This window comes from Solea senegalensis, linkage group LG1, assembly GCF_019176455.1.
Source record: "Solea senegalensis isolate Sse05_10M linkage group LG1, IFAPA_SoseM_1, whole genome shotgun sequence".
Taxonomy (NCBI): domain Eukaryota; kingdom Metazoa; phylum Chordata; class Actinopteri; order Pleuronectiformes; family Soleidae; genus Solea; species Solea senegalensis.
In genome coordinates this window covers 9,295,675-9,308,890 of record NC_058021.1, presented here as the reverse complement: position 1 = coordinate 9,308,890, position 13,216 = coordinate 9,295,675, and the positions used below count along the sequence as shown (strand labels likewise).

The 13,216-nt window shown below is 39.8% G+C and overlaps 1 protein-coding gene across 3 annotated transcripts; it reads left to right on the top strand.

Moving 5' to 3' along the window:
• The first annotated feature begins 290 nt into the window (after positions 1 to 290).
• On the top strand, positions 291 to 12,556 carry LOC122778262 (dipeptidyl peptidase 9-like). 3 transcript variants are annotated; one of them, XM_044039974.1, is made up of 21 exons: positions 291 to 422; positions 2,390 to 2,480; positions 2,630 to 2,868; positions 3,054 to 3,166; positions 3,464 to 3,637; positions 4,380 to 4,548; positions 4,748 to 4,858; positions 5,297 to 5,425; positions 5,536 to 5,597; positions 5,678 to 5,778; positions 5,971 to 6,148; positions 6,240 to 6,399; positions 6,547 to 6,626; positions 6,900 to 7,052; positions 7,883 to 8,018; positions 8,791 to 8,936; positions 9,079 to 9,225; positions 9,306 to 9,458; positions 10,034 to 10,176; positions 10,702 to 10,813; positions 11,424 to 12,556. In XM_044039974.1, exons 2-21 carry the CDS (start codon positions 2,425 to 2,427, stop codon positions 11,514 to 11,516), a joined length of 2,655 nt encoding a protein of 884 aa, XP_043895909.1. In that variant the 5' UTR covers positions 291 to 422; positions 2,390 to 2,424; the 3' UTR covers positions 11,517 to 12,556. The 3 variants fall into 3 exon arrangements, with proteins under 3 accessions (XP_043895909.1, XP_043895898.1, XP_043895918.1); XM_044039963.1 differs by having other exon boundaries at positions 4,377 to 4,548; XM_044039983.1 differs by lacking the exons at positions 5,971 to 6,148; positions 6,240 to 6,399; positions 6,547 to 6,626; ... (6 more) ...; positions 10,702 to 10,813; positions 11,424 to 12,556 and having other exon boundaries at positions 5,678 to 5,779.
• The last annotated feature ends 660 nt before the right edge of the window (positions 12,557 to 13,216 follow it).

Genomic DNA, 13,216 nt, shown 5'->3' with positions numbered 1-13,216 from the left:
ATATTCAGCTGCGAGTTATAGGATGTAATACATATGTGGGTGGATAACATGGAACTATGCTAATTCCAGACAAACTCGTTAAATGCTCAGTCCTTAAAGGGGTTTTAAACGTTCCAGAGTCGGGTCAATCATTAGAACAACACATGAAGCAGAGTTGAGTCTTGAGTCGTCCGACCGTTTTGTCAATTACCGCGTAGCACTGACTCTCGCAGACACCTCGTCAGGGCGGCGGTGCCGCACTAAAAACCTACCGGTGGGAACAATGTACCAGAGTAAAGGTTCCTCATTCCAATCTGAACGGCAGCTACGTTCTGTGTGGCCACCCTGGGCCATGGATACAACCCTTAGCCGCTTCAAAATCTGCTTATTAACACCCAGCTAAATCAGCCTTGAACCTGGCTAAAGGAACAGTGGCCATATCGGTAAGCAGTTTCCTTCTTTTCCCATTGTTTCTTAGAGACGGTCTTTTAAGCGCCTGTCTTTCCTCCATAGATAACAAGAAACCGTTAGCTAGATGCTAGATAGCATTATTTAGCTAGATGGGCTAGCCGCAGGTAGCTAGTTAGCTTCAGTGCGACTGAAATGACAGAAGAGAACCGTCCTGTCAAAATGTAGACAAGAGTGATTTTTAAAAAGCGTTGAGATTATTTCATAGCCGTCATTGTCTTATAACAGGTGATTTCGTAATGTACGATTGAATACATCGCAAACGTAAGTGTCGATCAAAGTGTCAACTCAATGAATTTGCCGGTGTTTTCCCAGTGTGACTGGATAGTTGAAATCTGAGAACAAAGCTCTATTGTAGGCTAGCTAACTGTTCACATTTACGGAAATCAGTATCCTATATTTCACTTGGCTTATTTCCCACCCCGTAAAACAGCTTGTTTAAGCCGCTCACACATCAGCTGAACCAAGCAGGGCCTTCCTATTTACAAGTTGCTGAGTAATTATTCCCATTTTAATGTATTTTGAACGATACATGAGAGACCACGTCAAGTTAAAGTTAAATGTGTTTTGTTTATAGAAGTAGACAAGAAATCAGTGCAGATCTCACCTCTTTTTGTGTCGGCTGAAAGAGGATATAGTTCAGATCTCTATTCACTAATACTCTCTGACCTGTCCTGTAGATTTTTACTACACGCCTTTAATTTCCCGCGGGGATTAATACAATATTCTGATTCTGATCTCTCAAGCAGCTTATCTATGTGTTGATGTATTTGTTGTGAGCTCAGTGTTTCTTGTACACAGAGTTAAAGCACCTAACCCCAGTATCAAACACCCTAGTAACACCAACATAAGAAAAGGCAATTATGTTGTTTGGTTCCCACCCTTTCTTGAGGATCCTTTTATTTATTAACCTTTCCTTTTCCCGACCATGAGCACTACAACAAGAAAAGATGTACTACATTTTAAACATATGTAATGTATTTCATTACATTCATGCAATAAAATAAAATAAAACAATTGCAAGATACAGTTAACTATTCAATGAACCACAGTGAACTAATCTGCAGGAAGAGTAAAATTAGCCATTTTAAATAGAGGTGAATAAACTGATGTATATTAACCCTTTGCAATATTGATACAGAATTATATTGCACTATATACTGTTATTAAATTATTGCCCAGCCCTAGTGTCAACACATTTCCCCGTCTCCCCCTTCCCCTATCTCTCACTCTCCTGAATCTGTGTCTGGGTGACCATGACATTTCAATAGTTTCTTCCCTAAGACATAACCTACATCCCAAGAAAATTTAATTAAAAATCGGTCCTTTATAAATTATGCTTTTTACAGAGAGAGAAAACAAACGGAAATGTGGCTATAAACGTGACCTCCTTGTTGGCGGTAATACTGATCATTAACCAATTCTCTGCTCTAAACCTTTTCTTCCTAATTTATATGACTGCATTGTAGACTGACAGCCTGTGTCAAATGATAAATGTTGAATTTGCAGTTTTCTATTTACAGTGGAATAATTTGAGTGGGTTGATAAAGTAATGTAACCGTGAGCCAATTTATTATTATTACTATTATTGTAATCATTATTATTATTGCCATTATTATATCAATACAGATATTGGCAAGTTATAATTATTATGATTAAATGGTTCTTAATAATAATAACTGATATCTGTCTCAGATTTGTGATGATGATGTTGATAAGAACAATTACAATTATTGTGCATGTTTAAACACTAGACATTAATTGTAGATAGATTGTAGATAGATTGCATATAAAAACAGTATTTATCCTAATAGCAGTGATTGTTAATATTGACTGTGTTTTCAAATGTTGTGTTTTTTGTGTTATTAGTCTCTATTTTTGTGATTCCTTATGTGTCTGAAAGAAAGTGAAACAGTATTTTGGTTATGCTCTTTGTTCATAGGTTACAGAGTCAGAGTGGGTACTGTTGTCCAGTGAATGCATAGAGTCAAGAGGGTCAAACTTTGTGACAATAAAAAGGGTATCTGGAAAAGGTACAGTATGACAAAACAAAAACAAAAGTTCATGTTACATTTTCTTTGGTCTGCTTTGTTCAGAAAGATGGATGAACCAATTAAAAAAAAGAAATCATCGGTAGGTGTGTCTACACCTTTCATCAGTTGTTTCTAATGTCGCCATACAGCTGCGTGACGGTGAGCATGATGGCTGTAGATGGCCTTTCAGACAGTACAGAAGTGGTGGACATGGAGGACGTCCCTTCTCAGTTCTTTGTGGAGAAACACTCATGGGAGGGCCTTCGAGACATTATCCACTGTAGCAGGAAGTACTCAGGCATGATCGCCAACAAGGCCCCACATGACTTCCAGTTTGTGCAAAAAAAGGATGAGAATGGACCACACTCTCATCGCTTGTACTACCTCGGTAAGCTGATCAAATGAAGTCCCCCATATCAGCTGATGTGTTCTACTCTTTGTGTACTACTCCTTAAACTTGACCTCAGTCATGTGTTTCTGCTCTAAGCAGTCGAATATGATTACCTCATGACTTTTAGAAGCACAAGTATTGTTTTAACTTTTGTCTTAGTTGCTTTACTTTGTTCATAACAGGAATGCCTTATGGGAGCAGAGAGAACTCATTACTCTACTCAGAAATCCCCAAGAAGATCCGTAAAGAGGCCCTCTTGGTGTTGTCATGGAAACAGATGCTGGATCACTTCCAGGTTAAAACCCCACTTCCTACATGTGTCATATCTCATTCCCATTGATCGAAAAAGAAATGGGCTTTGACCAGTGGGAATGTGTCTGATGGTCATTAACTCCATCTGTTAACAAAAAAGTAACCATTGTAACATCACTGAGCTCTATGGTGGCGTTGTTTTCTTCTTTCTCCGACTTGTTTTGTTTCGGGTGTGTTCATAGTTACTAATTCATGCAGGGGGTGATGCATTGGTGTTAAATGTGCCTCCATTGTATGTTAGAGAGGTTATATCTCTTCTCCTTCCTGCCAATCCTCTAAGGCTACACCTCACCAGGGGGCCTACTCTCGAGAGGAGGAGTTGCTGAGGGAGCGTAAACGCTTGGGAGCGTTTGGTATCACCTCCTATGATTACCATGCCCAGACAGGCCGGTTCCTCTTCCAGGCCAGCAATAGCCTCTTCTACTGTCAAGATGGAGGCAATAACAGCTTCATTGTGAGTACACTAATTATTTTCTTTCCTTTTTGAGTTTGCAATCTCCAGATACTTGGGACAGGTCTGCAAGCTCAGACCTCAGAATACACTTTGTGTGGTGGTGTTTAGGACATAACTTAAAGTTAGTGCAGCTTTTTAGACAGTTGACAAAGTGAGATGTTGCTCTTCCATATCTATATTCTGTATCTCATCAAACAAAGCTATTCAATTCAATTCAATTTTATTTGTATAGCGCCAAATCATAACATACATTATCTCAAGGCACTGTACATAGACAACATCAAGGAGAGCAGAGAACCCCAACAGTTCACACAATGAGCAAGCACTGGGCATCAGTGGAGAGAGAAAACTCCCTCTTAACAGGAAGAAATCTCTGACAGTACCAGGCTCAGAGATGTGCGGTCATCTGCCTCGACCGGTTGGGGTGAAAGGAAAAATGGGGGACAGCGGAGAGGTGGGGGACAGAAAGGGGGGAGAGAAAGGACAAGAGGGAGATGAGGTAGAGACAGAAGAGAGAGAGAGACTAGGAACAGATACCCAGCAACTGTATCAGGTTACAAGTTTAAACAGTTAATCATATCGACTATCACACCTTATTAATTCAATGTACTTTTCTTGTCAAAGAATCGGTCTGCATTTAACATAATGATCTTGTCAAACGAGAACTTCGTCCTTTATATTTAAACTCAATTTCCTGCTTTTATTTCCCTCACACTAACATTGTAAGTTTTGGTTTTAGCAGTCTGTTCCTTTAAAGCCTGCGGAGATCAAGACCCAGTGCTCAGGGACTCGTATGGACCCCAAGTTCTGCCCTGGAGACCCTGATTTCATAGCCTTCATCAACAATAACGACCTGTGGATAGCCAACATTAAGACGGGCGAGGAAAGGAGACTCACTTACTGCCACAAAGGTCTGAAGCCACTATGTTTTATTTGAATTATTTAAATAACATTTGAAATGGTGATGATTATGTTTCCCTTTGTTACATCTTATTTTGAAGAACTCACAAGAAAAATGTATTTAAATGCCACACATAATTGTACATTATTATATAAATATAAGTCAGATGGAAGTATGTTTTTTCCACATCTTTATTTATTACCTTTTAGGTTTGGATAATGTGAAGGAGGACCCCAAGTCTGCAGGTGTAGCAACGTTTGTCATTCAAGAAGAGTTTGACCGTTTCACTGGCTACTGGTGGAGACCCTCAGCAGTGGAAGGTCAGCACAAGGTTTTTCATGTACTCTGGGGTGAAATTCCCACACTGCTTCAGATAAATGTTCACTTGTAGTTAAAATAAGTTGGAGCATTACGACATGACACCATCAAAATACTATTATTCTCTAACAAAAGGATGACAAGTTAAAGATAGATATTGTAATTAATCTGTTGACTATTTTCTTAGTCAATTGATTAACATTTTTGCCCATAAAATGCAGGAAATATTGTCAAATTTGGATTGGAGTTCAGTCAAATCAGGCAATTAAACGGCAGACTTTGTGATTTGCTACTTACACTTTCTTTCAAATGACGGTTTAGATTTAAAAAACGTTATTCATTGTTCAGCCCTACTACAAATGCTATTTAGAAATCGTGTTCATACTTCTGCACACTATTTTTTGTATACATGCTGCTTAAACAAATGTCTCCCCTGGCAGACCCTAATGGAGGTAAAACGGTGTATCTTCTGTATGAAGAGGTGGATGAGACCGAGGTAGAGATTATTCATGTTCCATCTCCAGCACTGGAGGAACGGAAAGCTGACGCATACAGATATCCTCGCACAGGTCAGTTAAGCCCTTCACACTGTGCAACTTGCAGATGCGGGCTTGGAGTAGCGAACCGTTTTATTGACCTTTTTTCCTCATTAATATTTTCCGCATTTTTTTATTTACAGGTAGCAAAAATCCCCAGGCGTCGCTTAAACTGGCAGAAATCAAGACAGATCATCAAGGAAGAGTGAGTCTGCCATTATCTGTTTTTCTCCTTTGACATGATAATCAGTGTTCCTAATGCATGCGTGGTTGTTGTACATACAGATTGTGAGCACACAAGATAAAGAACTGGCTGTCCCCTTCACTTCCCTGTTTCCTGGGACAGAATACATTGCCAGAGTGGGATGGACAAGTGATGGGAAATAGTGAGTGTTGCATTGAAAACCTTGACTTTGACTCGGTGACTGTGTCATTCTCAGTGGTACAGAGGCATAAAATACTGTGAGAGAGTAGATAATATTCTCTTTGGTGTTTTAAAGATGCTTCTAAATATTATTTATTATGTTTATTAAGTCAAACGGAGTCATTAGAGTGTTGCCATCTTTGTGGTTGCATAGTGGCTGGGCAGTGCTCCTGGACCGCAGTCAGAGGAAACTACAGCTGGTCCTTCTGCCTCCAGCCCTCTTTATTCCTGTCACAGATGACCCAGCTCAGAGGCAGGAGAGTCTGGAGGCTGTGCCCAGTAACACACAGCCATATATAATCTATGAAGAGACCACAGATGTCTGGATTAATGTAGGTCATTTCACATTCACACTCTTTGGATCTCCAAGTATTTTTCTATCTTAAGTGTTCAATAAATTGGCTAATTGTCCTTTTTATGCAGGTTCATGATATATTCTACCCATTTGTTCAAACGACAGAAGATGAGTTTACTTTTATTTGGATAAATGAGTCTAAAACGGGGTTCAGCCACCTGTATAAGATTACATCCCTGTTACAACCGGGCTGCTACCAATGGACAGAGGACTACCAACACATAGAGGGTAAAGGCTAAGAGATGCTCTTATGTTTGTTTGAATTGACCTTATATAGCGGTTAGTTTTTACAGCTGGTACTATTTTATCTCATCTGAACTCCGCTACACGGATTATTTCAAGGAGGATGGTGATTCTGTTATCTGTTTTTTTCAGGAGACTTCAAATGTGCAATCAAAGAGGAGTTTACATTGACCAGTGGAGAATGGGAGGTCCTGGCAAGACATGGCTCCAAGGTTAGACAAACTCCCTCAGTTTTAGATTTCTGAATTCATACCTTTTAATTTATATACAGATGTGAAAGGTTGCAGTTACATGCAGAATGTTGTTACGAAAATCTACAGTACCTTTGAAGAAAGACCTCAGTTTCAGTGTCTTTACGTTTGCTACTGATAGATTTCTCCTCCTGCAGGGAATAGATATCCTTTATCACATTCAAAAGAAACTCTAAACAATGGAAAAACTCATGTTGCCATACATAACTACTAATTAATTTAATGTCTTCATAGATCTGGGTGAATGAGGCGACAAGGTTGGTGTACTTCCAGGGCACCAGAGACACTCCTCTGGAGCACCACCTCTACGTGGTCAGCTATGAATCACCTGGAGATGTAGTCAGACTAACCAAGCCTGGCTTCTCTCATAGCTGCTCTGTTAGTAAGGTAAAACACCCATTTGTTTACGTACCAAAAATACAGTTGTCGACATTTCCATCAGTGCATTCATTTATTTCCAGCTGTCGCAAAAGCAGCATTTCCAGTTTTTTCTGTTTATATGCAAGGGTATTTAACAAAAGTAGAATTGTATTTTGATGATTTGAGCAGTCATCAGTTACTTTAAGTACAGGGGACATCTCATTAAGTATCAGGAATGTCACCTGGTGTGGTCTTCTGCTGCCGTTTGCTTCTAGGTTTAATGTGTTGTGCTTTCAAATAGAAGGTCTTCTACATGTTGTGGTTTTAAAAAGTGTTTATTTTTGTTACTTTTACTGTTGCCTTTCTGTTATTTTGAACCAGTCAGGTCATTGTCCTCTGAAATCTGGCATCAAAAATGCATTTTGGCTCAGAGAATTACTGCTCAGTTAATATTTTCTTCTTTAAACACTAGTAGAATACTAGTTTCTGAAATACCCAGACCAGCCCGCCTGGCATCAACAACCATGCCATGTTCAGGGTCACTTAAATCAAAACCTTTCTCCTCCATTCTTTGAACTTCACTCTTTTGTCTTTACCATGTTTACACATTTAAATGCATCAAGTTTTTGCCATGTGATTGGCTGATTAGATATATGTGATAACAAGCAATTGAATTAGTGTGCCTAAAATGCAGCCAGGGAGTGTTTGTAACACTTTAATATGCAGATCCTTGTAGTATGTGGTACAAACCGAGTTCTCATAGCATTTTAATTCCCTCATTTTCCTTGTACTTTCTTACCTTTGTCCACAATTCTTTGTACTTAACATTTATTTGGCATTTCTCTCTCACTCTGCAGAACTTTGACTTTTTCGTCAGCCACTACAGTAACGTCAGTACTCCGCCATGTGTTCATGTCTACAAACTGACCGGTTCAGAAGGTGACCCACTACACATGGTACCTGAGTTCTGGGCCAGCATGATGGAGTCACCAGGTAAACAGATTGTGATGGAGATTATCTCCATACTGTAGTTTTCCTAAAGCTGTGGTGTTTGTTGGGCTAAAGAGTTTGTCACAAAGTGATTTAGAGATGAAGACCTGAAGAAAGAGGAAGCAAATGATAAAGGGAAGTGAAGAAGGAGGTAGCAATGCAGTATTACAGATGCTGCCCACCATAAAACACCAAAGAAGTGTTCACACTAGATGAAGAATTGTCACAATGTGCCAACTGAGGAGGAGGAGGCCGTATTGCAACTTCATCTTTAAAAAAAGTAACTAATACATAGCACAGAGGTTTGATTGTGATTCAGTTTATTGAGATTGTATTTATTTGCAAATTTAGTAATAATTTTCTTTGCTGCCTGGCCAAGTGTGAAGGTTGTGGTTTTATTTTTTGTGTCATCAATGGAGCAAGGTTTTGAGAGGAAAGTTGAGGTCTGACTTTGATTAGATCAAGGACGGTGAGTTTTCAACCACAGTGCTGTCCGCCAGTCAATTCTGAGAACAGTTGGATAATGTGGTGCTCAAAAATGGATGTCATCCTGTGCACTTTGCGTCAGAGTTGACGGTTATCCATGATTGATTCAAAATACTGTCCTGTTGTTCACTTCCAAATGCTTGTGCAGTGAAAAGCTCATACAATAACCCACTGTGCCTGCACTATATTATTTTTTATGTTGTTTTGTTTTTTTAAATTCAAGATCTGTAAGGGTCATTTGATTTGGGTGAAGCTCAAACAAAAGTGAGTGTGTCAACTTATCTTCCAGGTTGCCCGGGAGATTACAATCCACCTGAGATTTTTGACTTTCCTGGGAAGTCTGGCTTCCAACTTTATGGGATGGTCTACAAGCCTCACAACCTGCAGCCTGGCAGGAAGCACCCAACTGTTCTCTTCGTGTATGGCGGCCCACAGGTTTGTGGTTCATGTCATGATATCTGAAATAATGTGGCAATGGAGTTGAAACATTAAAGGCTATTACTAAATAGTGTTTGAAAACCATGTAACTGTGGTGTATTTAGTGTGACATGTTCTGTGTGTGTGTGTGTGTTCACAGGTGCAGCTGGTGAACAACTCCTTTAAGGGGATGAAATACCTCCGTCTGAACACGCTTGCCTCTCTGGGCTATGCTGTGGTCGTCATTGACGGGAGAGGTTCCTGTCAGAGGGGCCTTGAATTTGAAGGAGCACTGAAAAATAAAATGGTAGAATGAGAGTCAGATAATTGAATAAATACAGTGTCCGTACACTGACTGTCAATAACACAATGGCTTTGTCTGTCCAGGGTCAGGTTGAGATTGAAGACCAGGTGGAGGGGCTGCAGTATGTGGCAGAGAAGTTTAACTTTGTGGACCTGAGTCGTGTTGCTATCCATGGCTGGTCTTATGGTGGTTTCCTCTCACTCATGGGCCTCATCCAACGACCTAATGTCTTCAAGGTTAGGGAGCAGTTTTCACTCTTCGACCCTTTAATCCTTACTAATCTAGCGTGCAGTAACAAATGGAGGATTCCTCCTCTCACTCCCTTTTCCACGTGCATCAGGGAAATATGTTGGCCTCCACATACCAGAAAGAATGCCGTTCTTAGTCTGTGTTGTAAGTCTCCTTCAAAATGGGAAATGCAGATCCATTCAGGCTGCTGTAGAAACATGCTGTCGCAAGATGGCGGCCTCTATAAAGCAACCCTATTCTTAAGTTGAAAAAAAAAACAATTATGTTTTTGAAAATGATCTAAATGTTACACTTACACAGTAATTCTTTGTAGGATGTCTTATTCTGAACTGTAGGTGCAGTTGCCAAGTACATCCACATGGTGTCTGTGTTGGACAGTGATACAGTGTGATATGCAGATACATCCTAGTGCCAAATGGATTTATATGTTGAACATATGTCTCGTCACACAGTCTAATCTAAAGCATTATACATTGTTGTACCTGTTTTGACCATATAATGCAGTTTGTTTATATTTTATTTAATATTGATTTCCATCTGATCACATTGTGCTACTCATCAGTTGGCCATCGCAGGTGCGCCAGTGACTGTGTGGATGGCCTACGACACTGGCTACACAGAGCGTTACATGGATGTGCCTGAGAACAACCAGCAGGGCTATGAGGAAGGATCTGTGGCCTTGCATGTGGACAAGTTGCCCAGCGAGTCAGTGCATCTTTTAATGACTTTTTGTGTGGAATTTGAACTTCTTTTAAACCTTATGGCATGTCCTTCATAACTAACGTAGATTGTTTTGAACAAGTTAAACCACGACTGCAGTTCTGTTTCTTGTCGGTTCAAGCTTTGTATGCTTCAAGACAAATTGTTTAGACATGTTGGAATTCCATTTCATTTTTACAAATGAATTGCAATATAAAGAATCACTGTCAGGATATTCCAGGGAATAAATTATTTGTATTTCAAATTGCAGGTTGAATCAAGCATAAGTGTTAAGAGACCAAAGAGACCCTGAGGGCCTGACAAGCAGCATGTTGGAGCACTGCCTTTAGATGCTAATGTAAAACTCTGAGATGTTTGATCTTATTCAAGATTCTGGGTAGTCTTTATGAATTCTTTCTCTTCTAATTGTTAAGGAATTCAGTTTTGGGCAGCATGCTACTTCAGGAATTTAATTCTTATTATCTAATGGAAGCCTATTGTACTGTAACCTTTCAATACTTGTCATTCCAGGCCAAATCGTTTGCTGATTCTTCATGGATTTCTGGACGAGAATGTGCACTTTTTCCACACCAATTTCCTCGTGTCACAGATAATCCGTGCTGGGAAGCCCTACCAGCTTCAGGTTAGCATCACAAACTTCTATTCACTCACTAACGTATCTTTGTGATGCTGCTATTTCAAATCACTTAATTGTTTAGACTATTTTAAAACTGTAGTGTGTAACTTTATAATATAAACAAGTGAGTTGACACAATGCTGACTATGCCTAGTGGCTTCACAGGACTCAGTCATTGTTGGTGTGATTCGTTTTATATCAAGATGGTCAGAGACAACAGCAACATGGCACTAGTAAACCCCGACGGGTGCAAACAGGTTAGAGTGTGACCAAAAACACTAAGTGAAATCTGCTCAGTGTTTATTGTCATATGCACAGTAAAGAAACACGTTTCCCTGTAAAATTAAATTCTTATTTTGCTGTCCACTAAAAAATACCAGCAATAAAGTATACAAAAATAGTATTAAAAATAGTATATAAATATACATAAAAACAAAGTAATAAATATTAAAAAAAATATGTATACATAAAATTGGAATAACTCCAATGAACAAACAAACAGGACACAAATCGTTTCAAACATTTCAGGATCATATATTGAGAGCAACAATTTGCTTCAACAGATTTTACAGGATAGATACATATAGAATTTGTTAACTCTGTTTTAATTTTCCAGGTCTACCCCAACGAGCGACACAGTATCCGCTGCCCTGAGTCTGGAGAGCACTATGAGATAATGCTGCTGCACTTTCTACAACAATACCTCTGAAATGAGAAAGCAGTGGAGAAGTGGATTCTAGCTTCCCCTCTGTCCTCCTTTACTCCCTCCAGCTCACAGCCCATTTTCATCTTTCTCCACTTCCACACCCTAAACCCGTCTCCAACCAAGAAACTGTCAAGATGGTGCAGCCACAAGCCACTCTTTCTCATCTCACCTCTCCTCTTTACTTCCCACCTCCTCTGCTCTCTCAGTGTCTTGATCTGTTACTTTCTTGCTCACCCTGCCTCTTCCAGGCCCCCCCTTCACACACACACACACGCACACCACCCTGTTGTACAGTCTGGGGTATGTTTTATGAGCACAGAGATTTGTTGTCTCACCCTGAAAGCTGAACAAAGACAAGGCCATCTGGAGATATATGTGTAGGCTGTGTCACATTGACTCATCACTCAACCATGTCCTTCTCTGCAACCACAATGGATTTTGCCAAATGTTATTGTGTGTCAACCCCCGTCTTCACTGTCCTACCCGTTTTATTCACTTGAGTCAGTGGTAGAAACGGGGCTACAATTCACAGATATGAAGTGGAAGCTCTAAACATATTTGTGGACACAAGCTCACACACTAGATGTCAAATGCAGTTTATTTCATACATAAACTTCAACACACACTTTGCGGTGTCCATACATAATGTGAATCTGTACCTGGCAGTTTGTGTTAACGATGAAGAAAGGAAGAAAAGCAAGACTCTTCCTCTATCGTCTCATTTTAAGTGTGTTGTTTAAAATAAAAATATTTTTATGGATTTTTATTGTTTTCACTTTAAATGAGTGCTGAGAGAAGCCACTCATGGGGAATTTTTTGCGCCATTTTCTCCCCTCACATTACATTGCTCAAGATGTCTGCTTGCCTTCTTGTCACATAATTTATACTTGCCAAAGTACCTCTTGACTCTTGATCATGCTGGTATTTCCTTTTTTACTGCAATAAAGACAGGTGGGTGAGCACTGGAGTCTTACAACAGCTTTGTACCACCGGATAACAATTTGTACATGATAATGAATAAATGTATGAATCAATCAATCACATGATCTTTTCAGCTGCAGTTCTTTTTTCCAAAATATTACAGGTTATGTAAGTTGGTGGCAGTGTGTGTTTTTGTTTTTGTTTTGCAGGCTACAAGCAGAATCCACAACTGGAAAACACCAACTTGAGTGTGTGTACGTGCATGAATATTCCTCTCCAGGACTCAAGTAGGCCCTCACATCATGTTGTCCTGTCCACTCTTTCAAAAGTGAAGCAGCAGATTCTCCTTGCTCTTTCTGAGCTGGCCTTCATGGACAGAGCAGCTTGCACGGTAACCTCTTGAAAAAGCAGCATTTACAGTTGTATAGTCTAAAACTAGCTGTAGCCGTCTTGATATCCAAAGTCCATTGTCATTGTTGTAGCGCATAATATTGAATATTGATTTGGATACTGTCACAGCTCTTATATCAAACTATTGTTGATGATTTGACTAAAGTTTGTTGAGAGTCACCTGTTTTTCTCTTGCTTGTTGACACTGCAGCTGAGAGCTCAGTCCATCAAACGTTGATCCATGCCCAGAGGATCACTACAGATGAAGCGCTTAATAGTGAAACCAACATGCAAGGAGAAAGTGTGAATTAAAACTGACACTTTGAAGCTGCTGCTTGCAGGTAACGTGGCAAAGCTGGTTAAGTCTTTAAGATCTGCCACGTGTGGCTCCG

Bases quoted from the DNA above. Each gene is read 5' to 3' on its own strand.
- LOC122778262 (XM_044039963.1), top strand. From the start codon at position 2,425: ATGCATAGAGTCAAGAGGGTCAAACTTTGTGACAATAAAAAGGGTATC. The intron at 2,869-3,053 runs GTAAGCTGATCA...TGTTCATAACAG, and splicing joins TCATCGCTTGTACTACCTCG to GAATGCCTTATGGGAGCAGA. The intron at 5,426-5,535 runs GTCAGTTAAGCC...TTTTATTTACAG, and splicing joins ATACAGATATCCTCGCACAG to GTAGCAAAAATCCCCAGGCG.